Here is a 21,892-nt window from a genome sequence, read left to right as displayed (position 1 = left end):
GACTCTTTGAGGCTAGCATGAGCACCCTTCAAGACCTTGTGAGCCTTGTCAAGTAGATCAAACTCCTCTTTGAGTCTAGCAAGATCAACCTCAAGTTCGGCCTTCTCGGAGTTTAGCACACGAGAAACAATGAGAACATGATCAAAATCTTTCTTTAACTTAGCATGATCAACGTTGTGTGACTCCTCAAGAGCCAAACGAAGACCATGCTCTTCCTCAAGAGCATTGGAGAGATCCGAGATCTCATCGGCATAGTCACGACTATGCCCTTCCATCTTAGAGATGGTATCTTCGTGAGCCTCGATCATGTCATTGGCTTTACCAAGTTGTTCCAAGAGAGCAACAAAGTGCTTCTTGGATTTACCCTTAGGTTTGCCCATAAAGGCATCAAACTCATTCACTTCCACATTAGCTCCCTCATGTTCATCAATGCTATCCGTCGAAGAAGGATGATTAATGATGGTAGTTTTGATGTTGGAGGTTACCTTGTTGGTGGCTTTAGCCATGAGGCACTTGGCGGTGATGCTCTCATTGGGTGAGTCGAAGATAGACACCAGTGGAGTCGTTGCAATGGCAACTGAGGCCATGGCAACCGACTCGCCATCTTCATCATCATCATCCTCCTCATTGTACTCTTCTTGTACCACCAATGCCTTGGGAGGAGTCGTCTTGGTGAAGTTTCTCTTGTTGGGGAACGACTTGGCCTTGTCCTTTCGGATGAGCTTGCCAACATTGTCTTCCCTCTTCTCATATGGGCACTCCGCAACAAAATGACTCACATTGCCATAATTATAGCAAGTCCTTACACGTTGCTTGCTCTTCGTGCCACTTGAGTTGTTTTTGTTAAAGTTTGGCCTTGAGTTTTTCTTGCTCCAAAATTGCCTTGAAGCAAGTGCCATGTGTTCATGATATGCATACTTTGTATCTTCGGGGTTGCTCTCCTCTTCTTCCTCTTCTTCTTCTTCAACGTAGAGCTTGGCCTTCAAAGCAAGGTTGGGCTTCTTTGCCCTTTGAGAACGAAGCACTGCATTGTCGGCGGTCTTGTCCAAAATGTTCATGGCCACAAACTCATCCAACACTTTGCTTGAGGTCAAAGTGTGGAAGTCCGGCCTTTGACGAATGACGAAGGACATGGCCTTGTGTTAGGGCATCATTGCCTTGAGGAATTTGCGCTTTGTCATCCGTGTCCTTGCTCCCGTGATCTCGGAGTGAGACCGCGAGTTTGGTTACTCTCCGATAAACCTCACGAGGTTCTTCATCTTCTTTCATTGCAAACTCATCGGCCTCATCTTGCACCACTTCATAGTTGGAGCGTTGAATGTTTGCGCTTCCCCGGTAGAGTGAGACAACACAAAGCCATGCGTCTTTGGCCAAGGCGAAGGGCCGAAGATGAGGTAGATCTTCGGGTGGAATTGCATCTTGAATGATGAAGAGAACATTCTCATTGAATTGATTATCCACGGCTTCTCGAGGAGTGAAGTTGCTTGGATCATGCAGATAGAAACCTTCTTCAAGAATTCTCCAAAGATTAGTGTTCACATGATTTAAATGACGTTTAAAGTGGTAAACCCAAGAATCAAAGTCCTCATTTTTCACAATCTTAGGGGGGGACCGGCATGATTCAAATGAGTGGAAGGAACCGGTCCACCATAAACAAGTGGTGGTTCCACATGAGCAAAGATGTCGGTGCCATTCTTACCACTAGAAGGAGTCTTTTCGCTACTAGCTTCCCCCTTATCGGAGGTAGCATCCGTCACCTTGTCGGTGGGATTACCCACTTTCAACGGTGCGGTGGATAGTTTAAGCCCTTCAAGGAATTTAGTAAACATGCTTTCAACCTCGGTCGTCATGGAGGTTTTCAATGTCTCCAAGGCCACATTGAACTCCTCACAAGAGAACGAGGTTCCCCCATCGCCCATAGACGAGATCGGATTCACATCGAAGTGTTCCTCCACACCGTCTACGGTATCAACCATACTCTTTAGACGGTAAAGTCCTTAATAAAGAGACGAGGCTCTGATACTAATTGAAAGGATCGATATGGTTGACTAGAGGGGGGTGAATAGGCAACTAACAATTTTTAACTTTTCTTTACCAAATTAAACGTTGCATCAAAGTAGGTGGTCTAGATATGCAACTAGGTGAGCAACCTATATGATGCAATAACAACAAACAAACAAGCAAGCAAGAGAAGTAACACTAAAGAGCTTGCACAAGTAAAGGTAAGAAATAACCAAGAGTGGATCCGGTGAAGACGAGGATGTGTTACCGATGTTCCTTCCTTTTGAGGGGAAGTACGTCTCCGTTAGAGCGGTGTGGAGGCACAATGCTCCCCAAGAAGCCACTAGGGCCACCGTATTCTCCTCACGCCCTCACACAATGCGAGATGTCGTGATTCCACTATTGGTGCCCTTGAAGGCGGCGACCGGACCTTTACAAACAAGGTTGGGGCAATCTCCACAACTTAATCGGAGGCTCCCAACAATACCACGAAGCTTCACCATAATGGACTGTGGCTCCATGGTGACCTCAACCGTCTAGGGTGCTCAAACACCCAAGAGTAACAAGATCCGCTAGGGATAGGTGGGGGAATCGAAAATCTCTTGGTGGAAGTGTAGATCGGGGCCTTCTCAACCACTCCCGAGCAAATCAACAAATTTGATTGGCTAGAGAGATAGATCGGGCGAAAATGAAGCTTGGAGCATTAATGGAGCTTGAGAGGGAAGAGGTAGGTCAACGGGGAAGAAGGGGACCCCCTTTTATAGTGGGGGCAAAAATCCAACCGTTGCCCCACTAAACAGCCCCGCAGAGGGCGGTAGTACCGCTTGGGTGGGCGGTACTACCGCTGATCCAGCGGTACTGCCGTTCCACCTAGCGGTGCTGCCGCACAAAGGAGAGAAGCAGGGACCTGGATCCAGAGCAGTACTACCGCGGTGATAGGGGCGGTACTACCGCTGAGAAGCGGTACTACCGCCTCTACTGCCGCAACTAGTGCCGCAAAACCCGACACGAGAAAAAGAGCCCTCGAGTCGAGGTGGTAGGAACCTGGCAAGCCAGCGGTAGTACAGCTGCGGAGTCACCGGCGGTACTACCGCTGCGGAGCGGTACTGCCGCTTGTGACCCCTCAGCAGTACTACCGCTGGGTAGCACGGTACTACCGCTGGGACCCAGACAAGACACACAAGTAGAGAAAAGATCTCTCCATTGAAGCGGAAGGGCCCGGAGGGAGAGAAGCGGAAGTGTACGTGTTGATTCCACCCAAGCAATACCACAGTGGACCCCCTCTTGATAGTATGGTGCCCTCTATGCAACTAGACCATCGAAAGAGAAACGAAAGAGCTACACCGTCTTGAATAACACTCCGAGGGGAAGAAATCGTCTCGTTCCAAGGATGAATCTCTGATATGCTCAAAGCACAAGATTAGTCCGCAAACATTTTGTCATCAATCACCAAAACCACATCGAGAGAGATATGCCTCAACATCTCGGTTTTCGCAAGCACGACCTGTGCCTAGTGCACCACTGTCGGTGTTAAATCCAGCATACCCCTCGGTAGGGTGATGAGACATGCCGGAAAGCCCAGAGGGAAAACATGAGACAAATTTAGCTAGGTTAAGGCCCACTCATGCTCGTGTTGTATTGACTAGATGGGGTGCACAAAGTACAAGGATGATCTCAGCGATCATAGCTACACCGAGGGATGACGAATAATGTCTCTATCGACTGGCCCGACCTTGACTTATAGAGGATACCGAGGTCGTAGGTTTAGAGAGTACTCGTCAGTTCTAAGGCGGTCAGAAAGTCCTTCTCGCATCGGACCTCCTTGTCTTGAACATCAAGTATAGTTGGCGCCTTCCTTTTAGAGGGTTCAGAGGCCAGGTTGTGGGCCTAGGCCATGCAGTGGCCCAGGGGGCCTCGAGCCGACTTTCGGCGTCCTGGAATACCCCTAGTGCTGGACATCGTCAATTTTATTACCATACCGCTAGGAGTGTGAGGATGGGACCAACATATATGGGGGAGCCTCCCATTACTTTAGAAATGCTAGGAGCATGCGCGTAGAGAGAGAGAGAGAGCACGCGCATGCATTGGACCTAATTAAGCGTGTGCGCTAGCTTGAATTTTCCTGTGACTTGTGACTTTGGACACTTGGCGTGGCCTAGACTCCGTTGCGTATTATTTTTATTTTTATATTTATTTTATTTATTTTTATTAAGCGAATCACACCTTTGCAAAAATATTATGCATGGCTGGTTTTGTTTCAACCATGTGCAGTGTATGTGTAGAGACATCGTCCTCATTTTTATGAGAGAGGCAAAGAGTCTCTAATGTAGCTCCCTCCCCCAATAGTTTGCTAGAAAAATTGTCGATGCAACATCTCACAACAAATATGATGAAGAATGAGGTGGAACCAATAAACAAAGGGTTGCGTGATGAAGAAAAAAGCACATCAAGTCGAAGCGGTGTGTGTACACCCGACGACCATTATAGAACAGAAAATTGTGTTTGGCTATAAAAACAAGACACGAAAAATTATGACGTGGCATGCCGCGTGTATCTGACGGCTAAGAATGATATGATAAATCGCTAAATGGGGTAAGAAATGAATAAACTTTTCATTAATGGGGTAAAAACTCGGAAAACTTCCCTGAATGGGTACTCTGGATCACCCGCAAAGAAGAAAAGAAAAGAGTGGGTACTCTAGATGCAAATGGGATAATTTATGTGAAAGAGTTAAACCAATGGGTAAGAGCATCTCCACTCGTTGGCATCCCCAGGAGGCATTTCTTTCGCCCCTTGGGGGGCTGCCGACGAAATTTTTTGCCTGGGGGCGCAAATCTTTCCACTCGTTGCGCCCCCCAGGAGCAGTGTTGAGACTCAAGTAGGCAGCGACATTTCGTCGAGCAGGTCATAGGCGATGCCGTGGGCACGCTCCGGTGCATACAGGCCCTGCTCGCAGCGCAGTCCCTCCATTTGGAGAGGTCAGGGGAGGAAGCGAGTCCGGCGACGTCGTGCTCCATGTACTCGAAGACGGGGTAGATGTTGGCGGAGGAGCGGGAGGTGATGAGGCCGTGGATGCTGATCACGTCCGTGCTGCCCCACGGCATGCTGCTGGAGGTCTTCAGGCGGCTGCCGGTCGCGGCGGTGTGCCGCCGCTAGCGCCGCGTCGTGTCCCGCGCGCCCGGCCTCCCCGCCCCACCACTTCGGCTTCTTCCGCAACCACGGCCCGTCCGCGCTGCCGTCGTTCGTCCTCACCACGGGCGTCACGCTCGCGCCCCATCAACGGCGTTGGGTGCGCGTCCACTGGCGACACGGGAGGAGGAGGAGGGGGAGGAAGAGGTGCCGGTCGCTTCGCCACTGATACTGCTGCGGAGGTCGCTGCTGCTATGTAGCAGCGTGCGCGCCAAGGATGGCACCGGCACCGCGGCTGCGGGGATGCAGATAGCGTGGCAGCAGCAAGAGCAATACACGGAGCGTGGCGGAGCTCGCGGGTGCTGTGGGCGTGTGGAGCGTGGCGGAGCTCGCGGGCGCCGTGGGCGCGGGTGGGCTCGCGGCGGGGCAGGTCATGGACCTCGCCAGGGAGGCCGCCGACGTCGGCCTCGCCACGCTGGAGTACATCCACGTGCACAAGACGGCGTGGCTCCTGGAGGCCGGGGCGGTGTGCGGCGCCATCATCGCCGGAGAAGACGACGAGGAGGTCGAGGGCGTCCGCCGCCTCCCCGCACCGTCCGCCATGGCCTCGCCCCTGGCCTGCACCCCACACCTCGCGCCCCGCACCCCGCCGTGGCTGCCCGCCCTGCTGCGCCCGTGGATGGAGAGAAGGAGAAGAGAAGAGAGAAGCACGTGGATGGGCCCCGGAGGAAAAGTGAGGAGAGAGGGAGTGGGAGGCTGACGGCGGGCCCAAGGCATGCAAAGCAGTCTCTCTCCTCCCCCAGCTGCCCCCCGGGATCCTGGGTTTGGGGTGGGCTCGCCGGCCGTATTTTTTCCCAAATCCGGCGATAATTGAGGTCGTGGGGGCGTGACTGGGTCTTTTTTTTTCCTCCGGCGACGAAAAAGTGCTCTTGGGAGCCTTCCTGGGGAGCCGGCTGGAGATGCCCTAAGAACTAGAATTCAGTCGATTCATTAATCGACAACCAAAAATGCCGGCTCCCTCCATAATGTGCATCCAGCTACATTTTTCTGGGCGACCCATGGAGTACTGGCTGCTCTATTTTCTGTCTCTGTACTGCACTAGTAAGTTGGCACGTGCAACGCACGTGTATTCTTTGAAAGAATTCTGAGCCTCCCATCTTGGTTGCCATCCATGGTTGCCCACTCTGCCCACTCACATGACATATGACATCTTTGCTCTTTTGTAGTACTCCTAAGATCCAAAATAAGTGTCGAGGATCCAAAATAAATGTCATGGTAAACTAAAACCACGACACTTATTTTGGATCAGAGGCAGTATATAGCGGACATATGTGCTACAATTATCTCTGTCATTTGCCAAATTGAGATAGTATTAATGAATGAATCAACGTCAACACTATATTTTATCCATGAATGGTTATTTATTACAGGTGATACCTAATATCGCATGCTTATGGCTAATCCCGATCTTGACAAACTCACCATATGATACCACAAAAGAAAACCCAATCAATCAAAATAACATGAAAGACAACAACTTCTGAAGTATTTAATAACAGCAAAAGAAAACTGCTAAATTAAACTTCGCATCAGGGTAACTTATGGTTCTTCTCGAGAATTAGAATCTCTGAATCATAAAAATCAACATGGCTTCCTTAGAGATATAGCTCAAGTTTGTTAATGTAGTTCAAAGCAATGGCTTATTGAAAAAAGCTTGTACCGGAGCTCGTTTCAGCCAAGTTAAGTATGATTCCAGTGAAATCAATCGTTTGATCCGCTATTGTGTGCATAATGGGATTATACATTGAAGATGAAATTAGTGAACGGTGAGCACACACCTTTTATTTCACTGGGGTGTCCAGATATATAACTTGTGCTCACACATCTTTCTTCACCTTGCATGTCATATACATGTTGAAATCCATCGTACCTCGCTACTAATTCAAATTAGTGCACATCCTGATCGTAGCGGAGAAGCACCCGAATGACTATTTAGGATCTGCGAGATGTGTATACAAAATCAGTGAAATCAGTATGATATGATCATGAACATGGATGAGCAAAATTCAGACAATGCAAATCACACTGGTAATGAAGCTTAAGTGCTAAATGCCTGCATTCAAATCACCGATCAAAGAGTTTTAAACTATGTTAACAAGCTTGATTTGGCTTCAGTTATCAAGTGTATATGGGGCTACTTTTCGGTTGATCGATCTTAGGCAAGTGAAACGTGAATCACTACATCACATATGCCAAAACAGATAGCACACGTGAACCAATCTATGAAATGTGAAGATGGTACAGACGAAAGACATAATAAGGTGAACAAAAGACAGTACAAATGAAAGACCTCTCCGGACGTCAGGCCCGGCAGCGGTGTGTTTGAAGGTAGCACATCCCCTGACCGTGCGAGATGACGGGGAGATGTGAACTCACGGCGTCGCCGACGGCCCAGGCCAGGCGGTTTAGGCGGCGTCCCCGACGGCCGGCCAAGCAGTTCAGGCGGCGACGCTGATGGCCGAGGCTAGGTGAGGCGATGGCTGGGAGCAGCACGGAGCTGTGAGGGGCGGCGTCCCTGAAGGTGTGGCAGCTCGATTGAGGCGATGGGGGTGAGTCCTGATTGGTGCGGCAGGTCGATGTGATGGCGGCGGCGTGCAGCGGCTCGAGGCTATTTGGGTGGCGCGAGGCGGCGTCCCCGACGCTGCAGTGGTTCCCTTCTATCCTGAACGTGCGGAGGTTTCCTTTCATGCGAAGTGTTCGTAAGGAAGCAGACCAGGAAGATATAATCAGGAAAAAGAAAGTATTGCTTAGTGCTAAACGTGTTTAGTCGCTCCCATCAGGACAATAAGGACGGTTGGATGAACGTAAACGGATGACCGAGATTTGTTGGATCTGCCTCACTGGGTCTTTTTATATTGGTATAGATATAGATGTACAGGCAGCGGAGGAAACGGACGCTCTATCCACTGAGCTACAGGCGCTGCTATGGATAATTTTCATATGAAATGGAAAATAGAAACGATTAGGCAAGGGGCAACTGAATTTCACAAAAGATGAATACCATCCATTTCTGTGGATTTAATGTTGAACTAGTAAAACAAATCGAATATGGATTTTTTGTCACAGGGAACAAGACGTTCGAGAAGCTAGGGACGATCGAAACACTGTCCAAAATGTTTGTGTACCTGAGGACGGTGTACCACATGCCGAGTGTCAGCGCCACCACCCTCCTCAACATCTTCTCTAGCTCAAGCAATCTCACCACCGTCTTTGGCCCCTACGTTAGTGATACCTAGCTACCTCGGCCGCTACACCGCCATTGCCATCGCCACTATCCCCTCCTTCATTGGCATGTTCATCCTCACTGTCCCCTCCTTCATTGGCATGTTCATCCTCACCACCACTACTGCGATCCACGCCCACCACCCTCCAGTGTGCAATGTGTGGCAGCCTGGCTCAGCAAACCAGATATGCCCTACATACAAGCCCAAGTACTAATGTCTTCTGGTGTACAATGCACATCGGTGGAGCCGAACGGCAGTGCTCACAGATGGAATCGAGGGAGAAGTCTCTCCCGGCCCCACAGATCGACAAGCGCGGCATGAAGATCGAGGAGTCATAGTTTTTGGACGCCTTCGTCACCTTCCTCGAGACTGTCAGGACGATGTGTGGGGGTGGCTCCTCACGAGAAGGACCTGTAGTGGGTCATCGCGGATTTGGAGTAGGAGTACCAACGGTACCGCCACTACTTCAAGCATTACAACAACGTAGTGCTTGGAGACGAGAATGGGCTCAGCATGGAGGACCCGCCGACCAAAGAAGTCATTAATATCTCATCAGGCGATGGCAAGGAATAGGGCGGTGCGGCGGCAGTTATGCTTAATTATGCATACTAGTAATCTTTGTTTAGAACGACTGTCTTTTCTTAGAGGTATGTTTAGGTCTACTAGATCTTTTTACTTAGTAAGTGTGAGGTGAACTTGCTCGATTTAGTTAGTGTGACCTATGCTTAAGGTTGCTGAATCTTTTGTTTGCTCAAATTAGCAACTGTTGAAATTGTGGAGTATATGCAATGACATAGGTGATCACTATAATCAAGAGAAAATATGCACCAAAATTCTTATGTTCTCAATCATCGCCTTGAGAACATTGCTACAAAGCCACTGGAGGTTATCTATGATGGTCATGCAAGACAGCGTTCGTTGGAGATCCATCGACGGTCATCGGGATGTGGTAAGGCGGTGCTGCAATGACCATTGCTGGTGATGTGAGGGAGCAGATGAGTTGCAGCTACGATGGCTGCCGACGACAAGGCAAAGGCGATGTTGCAAGGGAAGCGGTGGAGTTGTTCCTGCGACGGGGACGAGTGAAGCTGCTACTGCAAGGTGATGATGCGATGAGTGTGGCGATGCTGCAGACGGTGCTACGACTATGGGACGGCGTGGTGGCTGATGCCATGAGCGTGGTGCTAGGTGATCAGTGTGGGGTGGTCCATGCATGAATGCTGCAAGGGAAGGGCATGCTGGTGTAGCGCGCGCCACGTGACTGGAGCAGTGCCACAAGAGGCAAGAGTGCCGAGGTAAAAGGAGATCAAAGAGTCACACATGCGCGCATCAAACGGGTATGAAGACGGCTTAGTATTTTCTGCCTGCAGCTAGTTGGCGCTTAGCACCACCTAAAACATGAGGGTGATACACAAGGTAGTCCAGGTCGGGGCGTGTAGGGTTTGCATGGCAGCACATAAGGGGGTGATCCCTTTGTGCTAGCCTCCGCATGATTCTCGCGACTGTTTGGTCTCCTCGCAGTTCATGCTGAGATTAGACTATCCAGATTCTGCGACAAATTTTAGGTGTTTCCTTGTGTCATCACACTAATTTGGCATACTTACCTGAGGGCGACCACCGTAACATACATAGAAAAAATAGTTAAGATAAATCAAAGATGATCAAACGACCAAACGGTGAACATACTCCGTCATTTTCATGCTCACGGTATATACGCTCAACATCAATGCTCATTAGGCGGTACAGAAAGATGAAAGTAATGCTCTACTCTTGATGCCACCTCAGCAGAAGCTTTGGCAATGTTGAAGGGGCTGGAGCTGCTCGAGAGGTTGGGTTGCACAAATATTCTCATTGAATCCGACTCGCTGGAATTGATAAATATGCATGCAAGGGTGAGGTTGATATGTTCAGTCCATATACTGCAACCTTGGTGGAATGCTTTGCGAAAGCCCAGACGATTGATGGTATTTCTTTTGAGTTTTGTCCCAGGGAAGCTAATCATGTGGCTCATCATCTTGCAAAACATGCTTATGATAATCAGTTAGAGTTGATCCACCATCCTTTTTATTGCCTTATGTTTTACACGACGTAACCCTGTTGACAAAGCAATAAATCATACGAGAGGCTTTCCCACTCAAAAAAAAAAACTCGCCATATGACTTTTTCTCTTCTTCTTTGTGTGTGCGTGGGTGGGGGGAGGGGGACAGATCACATGGGTGAATCTTTTATTTTTAGAGTCTTACTTAAAACTTAAGTTGATGCAGTTGACTCGAGTGAGATTTTCATCATAGTTTCTTTTCTAACATGTAGATACACACATATAGTTTCGACACAAAATCTACAATTTACTGGTAGAATAATTTTTCAGTTCGAAGGTATGTCTGATTCTAACGCCTGACTGAACACGCATCCTCGATGCATTCAAACACCTTCATTAAACCCCGCGTAGAAGCCGAAAAAACTACTCTAGCCACATGTCTTTTCACGAGCGGGCCAACATTAAATACAACGCCAGGAAAGCTCGTCCCGTGCTCCCTCAATTTAAACGAGGTCAGAGACCAGGCAAGAATTGCACCACTCCGCCGCTCCACATCTCCTCCTTCCACCATTTTCCCCACTCTTATGATAGCATCCGACAAACAGGAAGAGCAGTTCTCCAGCTAGGTGGCCTGCCGAGTCCGGCAGATACAAGCGAGGAAGCTCGCTGCTCCACGTCCCTTGCCTAGCCTGATAGAGCAAGTTGCAGCCCCAAGCCGGCACATGGTTCAGCAACTCGCCGCTCCACCTCCCTCGCCTAGCCTGACGGAGCAAGTTGCAGCCCCAAGCCGACACATGGTTCAGCAACTCGCTAGCTCATGGAGGAGTGGCGAGTTGCTCCAGGCCGGCACGGCGGGGAGCATTGCGGCACGAGCACCGTCGATGACGCTGCGCCGTACCGCGTCAGTGCCTGCGACCACACCATCCGTCCTTTACGTGCGCATAGCCACACCATGCAAGCAGAGAAAGAAGCCGACTACATAGATGTTGACGAGGTGGTGGCCCGCACAGCTGCGCCTGCCGCCATCAACAAGGAGAAGCAGAACGCAGGAGGCCGCCGCCGCTTGGATCCCATGAAGACCACCGTCGAGGCACCGCCGGTGTACACAGCCGGTGTCTTGCCCTCTCGTCGGCCACCGTCGTCCTTTTACCCAAGAACCAACTTTGGTCAGTGCAGCGTAGGGACCCTTCCCCTCCGGCTGAAGTATCCGGCGGCGGTTCCACTCCTATGAGCGATGGGGAAGCGAGCCCTCCTTTACGCTGAAGCATATACATCCGGGGCTCACCACAGCCAGTCATGGGGACGATGTTAGAGACCCGCCACGGCCGCCAGTAGGCTAGTCGAGGGTATCATATCATCGGAATGGATATCCGCCGCCGCCGCCGGACCTAAACTAGTCTCGTTTTGTTTTTAGTTGAAAGTATGTCCAAAATGTAACCGTCTTTGTCTAGTTTGCATTAAATTCGTCATGTTGATATGAAATCCGGCCAAGTTTGCATGAGTTCCATCCGGTTTGTTGAAAAAAAGTTTGAAATGTATGTAACTACGGTTAGATATAGATAGACGGGTACACACGGTGAGCTGTTGCGTCGTCATCGTCTGTTGGTCGCACGGAGTTTGCCGGAGATGGGGCCAAAAAGCCCCTCCCTCTGCTCGGTCGGGACAAGCTAAAGGTGAAACTGAAGCACAGCGGCACCGCTCCGGGGCCGCGCAGCCGCAGCCGCTCGCATCTGTAGCCCCATGTACCCTCCGTCCAGCTCTAGCGTGAGGGCATCGGCGGGGGCGATGACGGCGAGCACAAGGCCCATCACATGGATACATGGGCCGGGGGTGGTGGACCTTAGCCTCAGGCTGTCACTCGGTGGGCGGTTCGGGGAGGAGAGGAGGAATGGCGAGGGCCTCGCAAGGTCCTCGCCGGTTGCATGCATCCAGGAGGTGGCGCCAACTATGGCAGATGCGGAGGCGGGGAATGATGCTGACGTGTAGCCCTCGGCGACCGCCCAGCCGCAGGGTAGTGACTTCCCTCTGAATGGTGTCATCATTTCTAGGAGCACCTTCCTTGGTAGCACCGCTAGCGTTGAGGTCCAGCCCTCGGCGACCCCGCAAGGGAGTGGGAGTGGTTTCCCTTTGAACAACATCAAGGAGGAGGAGGAGGAGGAGGAGGAGCCCGTGGTAAAGCTGCGGGCGAGTTTGTGCCCGTACCAAGGTGATGTTTCCATAATGCTATATATCTGTAATTCTGTATTTGTCCTTATAATTCAATGCGATCAACTAAATTCATGCTCAGCAATGGTCTTTTTTTAAGATTAGACTCAGGCCAGCTCATGCATGGCTCTCGTGTGCTGGGTTTGCATACATCTGACTGGTAAATATTTTCCTCGTTAGGTCAGGTGTAACAGACACTAAGTAGATGAAGAAGAAGCAGGGTCAGCCTTTTAATGATTGCTTGCAGTAGTACGCACAGTGCTGAAGCTATAGTAGTGTAGTTGGATGAAGGTTATGAACCTATCCTATCCATCCATCCATCCATCCATCCATATATGTCCTTTTGTTTGGCAATTGATGACCTTTTCTTTCTTGATTTTCATCGGTTTTCATCATGTTTCTTTCACGACGTTCTATTCCCCTTATTTTGCATTCTTTTCTTCCGTTCTGTTTTTTTGGTTCCTTTGTTTCTCCTTTAGGGTGTTATTGGATTTCTTTGTTTTTCTAAGTTTCTTTATCGATTTTTGTTGGGTTTTTTTTCTTCAACACTTGTGAAATTTTTTGGTACACATTCAACATTTTTTGTATACATCAAAAATATATTTATTATACAAGATTAAAATTTTAAAATACATGGTTAGCATTTTTTTAATACTTATATTTTTATGTCTAATTTTATCCATACACATTTTATTTTTTTGGTATATATCTAATACGCATTTAACATGTTAGTTAATACACTGTCAACATTGTTTCTGTACAAATTTTTAACATTTTTCTTATGATTGATTATAAAAATAATATTAAGATTTTCGGAACCCATGGTCACTATTTTTTCTATATGCATTTAACGTTTTCAAAAGCTTGATTAACATTTTCAAGTACATGATTAAATAATACATGTTCAACATTTTTTTTCTATACACATTTAACTTCTTTTAAATGCCTTATTCACATTTTTAAATAGTTTCTAAGCATTTTTTAGTACATGGTCAGCATTTTTATATAAACATTTCAGATTTTTCAAATACTTATTTAACATTTTTTTTCATCTGCTTGATTAACATTTCTTAAATACATAATCAAGTTTTTTTATACATTTTGTATACACATTTAATATATTTCAAATGCTTGGTTAACATTTTTTCAAATGTTTTACGTAAAGTTTTTTTGTAATATATTTATTTAGAATATTTTTAACTATAGACAAAAGTAAAATACAAAGCAAAAAAACAAAAACAAAAAACGTGAAAAAAAACGAGGCTCTGTCCTCCAGTGCGCTTGCGCCGGCCCATCTCGTGCCTCCTTTCAGGCGAGGCTTCCCTCTATCTCATGTGAAGCGAGACATAGAGGCGTCCAGTAATGTGGGGCTCTCGCCGTAGGCATGTGATAAAAAAAACTGCATACCTCTGTAAGCCCACACAGCCCAATGATCTAAAGTGGACATAGCTTAATGTACTGAGTTGGTAAAAAAAACTCATTAAATGTAAAACAACAGGTAATAAAATCCTTTGCAAATATTATGCAAGAACTTTGCTATTTGTACATAGAACACCATCAAGTTCGATAGTACCGCATGCTTTTCCTTTCCGCCCTTTTCTCAAAACACACAAAGTCGCGGATCATGGCTAAAAATCAATCATTTATAAAAACACGCAAATGTGTTTTTTATATTATAAGGCCATACATGGCAATTTTATTTGGGTAGCCTGTCCACTTTGCCTCCGTAGTCGCATTGATATATATACTCGTTTGTGGTTAACTCTTTACCACGAGTAGTAAGTATGTTCAGATGTGATCAATTACTCACAACGTGGGCTCTGACTCGATAATCATGACAAGATATATGGCATTCTTGTTTGCTTTGCGTGTCCATTTTACATTGATAGTCACGCCAAGTTACCCGTGTGTGGTTAACTCTTTACGCAGGAGCAGTTTCACCGGTATTTTTGGATTCGATTGCTTACCATCTTTGTTATGATCCGATCGCTTACTCATGAGTACTATGCCACATGGGTAGTTTGTCACCATAGTGGTGCCCAGGGGCGGACCAAGGATTGGGCCAAATCCCGGGCCCTAGGCCGGCTACAGTGCCCAAGATGCTATACTAAAGGCAGTATTTATTCTGCACGCCCAGGGCCCAGACCCCCCGGCCTCGGTCCTGGACCCACCACTAGTGTCGACAAGATATATGATTAGAGCACAAGGCAAATGCCTTAGTAAAGCCATATATATGACGTTCTTGTTTGGTTAACTTGTTCATTCCGCCATGAAAGTCGCTCAGGATACTTGCTTGTGGTTAACTCTTTACTCACGAGTAGTTGAAACGGTATTTGATTGCTTACTCACGAGTAGTATGACCTGCATTATAGGATTAGATCACTTACCCATGAGCAGTATAGCCACTATATTTTGAATTCCAGTAAAAAAATAGAGAAAAACAATATCTTGAAGTTAATGTTACTATGAAGTGAGCTAAGAGTGAGCAAATGCAGGCACAGACAGTGAGAGCACATGATGTGTTTGTTTGGTCTACTAACTTGCACTTGTATTTAATTATCATCGATTTTTCTTGGGCACGCTTTTGATCGTGCTGACTTGTAGAGCCCCCAACTGATCCAACTGATTGATCAATCAATCAAAAGAACATCAGTGCGTGTAAATGGATGGACAAACTAACTGAACCGACTCAAGAACAGAACATTGTTTTTTGTGATCGACCGACGAACGGATCAACACAAGTACACAACACGCACTAACTGCTAGAATCTGGTTTAACTAGTAGACATATCGTACACATAATTAGTTTTACAGTTTGCTGGTGGCGGTGGTGGTTGGTGCAGGTGCAGCGCCATCGGCAGCGTACTTCTTGAGGGCGTCGCCGGCGTGGTGGAGGTTGTCCGGCACGGGCAGGTTGCAGAGCAGCGTCACCTTGGCCTCGGCGATCTGCGGCCCCTTCTTCATCTCCGCCGACGGGTCCATCTTCCACAGCTTCACCTCCCACACCTGAATTGATTCTGAATTATCCCATGCATGTCCGAGCCAGAGGGAGAATAGCTAGACGATTAGGTTCGGAGTCCAGTGCAGACTGCAGACAGACCTGCGTGGAGCGGCCGAGGTGGACGGGGACGGCGCGGGCGAGCACGACGTCGCCGAGGGCGGCGCTAGGGAAGTGGTTGATGCTGAGGTGCACGCCCGCGACGCGGCGGTAGACGGACGCCATGTGCGCGCCCATGCTGGCCAGCGCCTCCGACACCAGCGCCGACACGCCGCCGTGCAGCACCTTGAACGGCTGGCAGCAGCGCTCCGTGACGGGTAGCCTCCCGGCGAGCAGCGTGGGGGAGACCGTCTCGATCTGGAAGCCCACCGCGTGTAGCACTCGGTCCAGCTCCGCCGTGTCGATGTCGCTACTACCGGGCTTCGCCGCCGCCATGGCTGCTACGTGGGAGCACCTCGCAGCGCCCGGCCGCCTCTACGTAGATGAAGAAGAAGCAGGGCCAGCCGTGCAATGATCGCTTGCAGTACTACGCACAGTGCTGAAGCTCTAGTAGTGTAGTTGGATGACCTTTTTGTTCGGTAGCGTCAACAACCAACCTCTAGAGCAGCACCGCTAGCGCACGCACGGCTAGCGCCACAGCCACCTCACCTCCATCGAAACTCTATACGGTCCATGGGCCTTTGGGTAAGCGGACGTGACCCATCATTGATACCATGCTTTGTGTGATGGCTGGCCCATTTGGGTATCATTTTCGTCACATGGTGATGGACAGAGAGAGACGCGAGAGCTATATATCGCGGCATTTCCTATTTGCCGCTTCAGGCGCCTGTTATTGTATATTTGGCAAACCCACGATCTACTTGTTCATTGTACGGCACAGTAACCAACCGGCCACCCTCATTTGATGTGCTTATTTACATCTTCGTTCTTTTCTTCTTCTTTTTTTTTTCCTTTTTCTTCTTTCTTCTTCGGTCTTTCTTCTTCCTTCTTTTCTCTCATTTTCCCCCCTTTTTTTCCTTTTTCTTGTTCTTTTTTCTCTTTTCTTGGAATTGTTTTGTTCAGATTTTATAGTTATCTTCTTACTTTTATTTTTTGTTTTCTTTTTCCTTTAATAAATGTGTTTCGTGAACTTTTTTTTCAAAATATATGAAATTTTTAGAAAATGGATGAAAATTTTCAAATTCGTGATTTTCTTTGCAAAATCAATAACCTTTTTTCAAAATTGATAAAAAAATAAATGTTGAAGAAATCCTTTAAAAGTTGACGGATTTTAATTAAAATTAATGAACCTTTTTTTCAAAATCGATGAACATTTTTCAAAATAGTTCTACTTTTTTCAAAATTGATGTATTTTTTTTCAAATTCGATGAGAGCAGCTCAGCTAGCGGCACGCACGGCTAAGGTCAGAGCCACCTCATCTCCATCGAAACTCTATACAGCCCATGGACCTTTTGTTAGATGTATGTGAACCATCAGTTATATCATCCTTTGCGTGATGCCTGGCCCATTTGGCTATCATTTTCCTCACATGGTGATGGACAGAGACATGATGGCTGCTCCATTTGGCTATCGCTGGAAGTGCCCGCAGTTATGGCCCGGCCCATTTTCGGGTTTTCGCTCGCTTGCTTGCTGCGTTAATTCTGGGCAAATCCTATTCTGCGCTGCAGGCGCCGGTTAACGTGCATTTTGTTTTTTTTTAGGGTCGTTAACGTGCATTTTGTTAACGGGTGCTTGCAGCGCACACCACCTCCCGCCATCTGGGCCGGCCCGTTTAATTTTTCTTCTCATTTGTTAAATCGCAAAAACAATGCGCTTCCGGTGAATAAAACTAGAGACCTCCCTCGTGTTACCACGCTATGTTTACCAAACCGCCACCAAGCCGGATATGGTAAGAAGCAACGTTTCCCTTCTTTTATTCTTTATTTTTCCTTTTTTTCTTTTTCTTCTTTCTTTTTCTACTTTCTTTTGTCCTTTTCCTTTTTCTTTTGCCCTTTCCTTTTTAAATTTTGATGTACTTTTTAAAAATTCGATGAAGCTTTTAAAATTTTGATAAACTTTTTTCTAATTTGGTAAACTTTTTGTCAAATCTGCTGAACTTTTTTGAGATTCGATGAACTTTTTTTCAAATTCGATGATTTTTTTGAATTATGATGAATTTATTTCAAATTCGATGAACTTTCTTTCAGATTCGATGAACTGTTTTTCAAAATCAATGAACTTTTTTCCAAATCGAATGAACTTTTTTCAAAATTGATGAACTTTAATTGAAGAACAATGCACCTTTTTCCATTTTGTGAGTTTTTTCTTTTAAATTCGTGAACCTTTTTTTAACCAGTGATCTTTCTTTTGTGAATGGTTTTTTAATTCCTATTTTTTCAAAAAACTTACACATATTTTGTGAACAGTCAACGGTTAACTGGCCTGCCCGGTCAATTGGTAAAAAATAATCCCATACTAGTGAACTTGTTCTCTTTCACATAGGGCCGCTAGGATAGTTGTTAAGCGTAGCGCGCTGCAATTAATCGGAAGTAAGCGAATGGTCCGGTGTTATGCAGGATCTTGCGCGAGAGGTGTGGCTTGAGTTGGACTCCCCGCGTAGTACTCCTTTTTTTGGTGGTTTTTGCGCTACAGTATTTCTGTGCGCTACGGGCCGGCCCACTAGTTCTCCTGTGAGTGCCAGTTCGCTTCGGAGGTGCTTAAGGTGCCGAGTAGGACCTCCCCTCGTGGTGGTTTTCGTCGCAGGACTGTCTGATTATATCGGGGTTTTTTTCTTCTGTTGTTTTCTTTCTTATGATTTTCTTCATTTCTTCACCGGTTTTTTAGGGGTTTCCATTTTCTTCTTTTTTTCTCACTGGTTTTCTTTGTTTCTTTCTCAATTTTACACAACATATATTTTTAGTGTACACGTGAAACATTATTGTTGACACACGTTCAACATTTTTTTAATACATGATGTACATTTTTCCTTAAAAAACATGTTTCGAACAATTTTTTGAATACATGGTTAGCAGTTTAAAAATATATGGTGAACATTTTTTAAATACAGACTTAAATTCTTTTAAATATATATGTTTTTATATCTACTCTTATTTAATGTATGTTGTGCATTTTTCCATAAACATTAGGAATAGTTTTTTATGCACGCTTAACATCTTGAAAATACAAGATCAACATTTCTTTCATACACATTGTATATTTTCTGCATACATTATTCATATAGATGGAAAACATTTTTTACTATACACACTTAACATTTTTCAAATTCCTGATTAATATTTTTCAAATACTTGAATAAAAAAATTCAAATACTTGATTAACATTATTCAAATACATAATCAACATTTTCTCATACGCATTGTATATTGTTTGTATATATTATTCATATTCATTAGAAACATTTTTTCTATACACATTTATCATTTTTTGAATGCTTGATTAATATATTTTTCAAATATATGATCAACTTTTCTCATACACATTGTATATTTTGTGTATCCATTATTCGTATACATTAGAAACATTTTTCGAATGCTTGATTAACATTTTTCACAAGCTGCGACATTTTTTGAATAGATGATCAAGTTTTTTTCATACACATTGTATATTTTTTGTATACATTTTTCATATACATGAGAAAGATTTTTTCTATACACATTTAACAATTTTCAAATGCTTGATTAACATAGAGAGAGAGAGAGCACATTGCACCTAATTAAGCTTGTGCGTTTGCTTGAATTTCCGTGTGGCTTGTGAGTTTGGACGCTTGTCGTGCTCGTGGCCTAGACTCCATTGTTTATTATTATTATTATTATTATTATTATTATTATTATTATTATTATTATTATTATTATTATTATTATTGTACCTTTGCAAAAACATTAGGCATGGTTGGTTTTGTTTCAACCATATGCAGTGTATGTGTAGAGACATCGTCCTCATTTTTACTAGAGAAGCAAAGAATCTCTACTATAGCACCCTCCGCCAATAATTTGCTAGAAAAAGTTGTCGATGCAACATCTCACAGCAAATATGATGAAGAATGAGATGGAACCAATAAACAAAGAGTTGCCTGATGAAAAAAAGCTCATCAAGTTGAAGCGGTGCGTATGTACTCCCGATGATCACTAGAAAAGAAATTGTGTTTAGCTATAAAACATTTTACCTGTTCGGGGGCAGAAAATAACAACATAAGAAAAGTTATGACGTGGCATGCTGTATGTACCTGACAACTAAGGGCATGTACAATGATGCTATCTTAGGAGTGTCATGTAGGATAAATAATAAAGTGGGTGAAAGAGAACTCATAAGAAAAGACTTGTCTTCTCTTAAGAGAAGATAAGAGATGATCTCTTACCATAATATATCTCATCACGTTTTTAGGAATAGCTAGTTATGGATGATAAGACTAAGAGATAACTCATTGTAGATATTTTTCTTTGTCATCTCTAAATTACATGCAAGACTTAAAATAAGACTATCTTATCAACCATTGTACATCTAGATACATTCATACCTGCGACAAGTAATTTGGAACGGAGGGAGTACATGTCATAAGAATCACATGATAAATCGTTATATAGGATAAAACTGACAAACTTTCCATTAAATGGGGTAACAGCTATTTCGCAAAACAAAAGGGGTAACAACTAGAAAAGCCTCGCTGGATGGGTGATCTGGATACAAAACTATTAAATGATAGATCATGACGATCCAGTTGCTATCTTTCTGTCTCTGTACTGTATGTACATGCAGCTAGCAGCTGTCGAGAACGATCGAGAGTTAGAAAAAGAAACGTTCCTATACCTGAGCACGAGGGGAAGATGAAGATAAGTGTCCGATAAAGAGGCTGAGTCGCCTTCGTCGGAGGCAATACTGCATCAGATTATAGACACAAGCCCCATGCCTAGCTTTGTTGGAATTCAAAGGAAAAACAAAATTCAAAAACGCGCCAGGTAGGTTAGCTTTGTTGGAATCCAAAGGAAAAACAAAATTCAAAAACGCGCCAGGTAGGGGTCGAACCTACGGCCTTCCGCTTAGGAAACGGACGCTCTATCCACTGAGCTACAGGCGCTACTATGAGAAAATTTAATGAGATGTTCTCTAGAAACAGCTTGGCAAGTGGCAACCGAATTTCACAAAAGACGAATCCCTATCTTTTGATTTAATTTTGAACTAGTAAAACTAAACGAATATGCGTTTGTTTGTCACAAGGAACTGAGACATTGTAAAAGCTAGGGACGATCGAAACACTATATATAGAACATGTTGGTGTACCTGAGGACGGTGTACCACATGTCGAGTGTCAACGCTACCACCCTCCTCAACATCTTCTCTAGCTCGAGCAGTCTCGCCACCATATTTGGCGCCTACGTCAGTGATCCTTACCTCGGCCGCTACACGCCATCGCCGCCGCCACCGTCCCCTCCTTCATTGGCATGTTCATCCTCACCACCACTGTTGTGATCCACGCTGACCACCCTCCAGCGTGCACATGTGGCACCTGGGCTCAGCAAAACATATGTGCCCTGCATACCAGCGCAAGGACTAACATCTTCTGGTATACAGTGCACATCGGTGGAACCGAACGATGTCGTTCACGTGACGGAAAATTGAAGAAGAAGCCCCTCCCGGCCTCACAGATCGACGGGCGTGAGATGGAGATCAAGGAGACATAGATCTTGGACGCCTTCGCCGCCTCCCTCGAGACAGGGCGCCAGGAGGAGGTGTGGAGGGTGGCGCATGAGGAGGAGCTGTGGTGGTGGGTCATGAAGAATTTGGAGCAGGAGTACCAACGCGAGCTCTGGTGCCGCCACTACTTCAAGCATTACAACAACGTAGTGCTTGGCGACGACAATGCGCTCAACATGGAGGACCCGGAGGTCAACGCCACCAAATCGTCGACCGGAGAAGTCATTAACATCTCATTAGATGACGACGAGGCACAGGGCGATGCGGTGGTAGTTATGCTTAATTTTCACACAAGCAATCTTTGTTTAGAACGACAGTCTTTTCTAGAACTATGTTTAGGTCTACTAGATCTTTTTAGTTAGTAACTGTGAGGTGAACTTGCTCGATTTAGTAAATGTGACCTATGCTTAAGGTTGTTGAATCTTTGTTTGTTCAAACTAGCAACTGTTGTTAAATTATGGAGTGTATGCAATGACATGGATGGTCACTATAATAAGAAAAATACACACCAAAATTCTTATGTTCTCAATCATCGCCTTGAGAACTTTG

At 45.8% G+C, this 21,892-nt stretch overlaps 1 protein-coding gene and 1 non-coding gene across 2 annotated transcripts; both read right to left on the bottom strand.

Moving 5' to 3' along the window:
- Positions 1 to 15,205: 15,205 nt before the first annotated feature.
- Positions 15,206 to 16,090, bottom strand: LOC119296763 (1,4-dihydroxy-2-naphthoyl-CoA thioesterase 1-like). The gene is made up of 2 exons (XM_037574839.1): positions 15,758 to 16,090; positions 15,206 to 15,663 (listed from the first exon to the last, which is right to left on the bottom strand). Exons 1-2 carry the CDS (start codon positions 16,088 to 16,090, stop codon positions 15,466 to 15,468), a joined length of 531 nt encoding a protein of 176 aa, XP_037430736.1. The 3' UTR covers positions 15,206 to 15,465.
- A 4,563-nt stretch (positions 16,091 to 20,653) lies between these two features.
- On the bottom strand, positions 20,654 to 20,726 carry TRNAR-CCU. Its single transcript has one exon. It is a non-coding gene; the product is annotated as a tRNA-Arg (tRNA).
- Positions 20,727 to 21,892: the final 1,166 nt, after the last annotated feature.

The sequence above is a fragment of the Triticum dicoccoides genome, chromosome 5A (assembly GCF_002162155.2).
Source record: "Triticum dicoccoides isolate Atlit2015 ecotype Zavitan chromosome 5A, WEW_v2.0, whole genome shotgun sequence".
NCBI classification, from domain to species: Eukaryota; Viridiplantae; Streptophyta; class Magnoliopsida; order Poales; family Poaceae; genus Triticum; species Triticum dicoccoides.
Note: the sequence above shows the minus strand (reverse complement) of the source record. Positions and strands in the feature narration are given on the sequence as shown.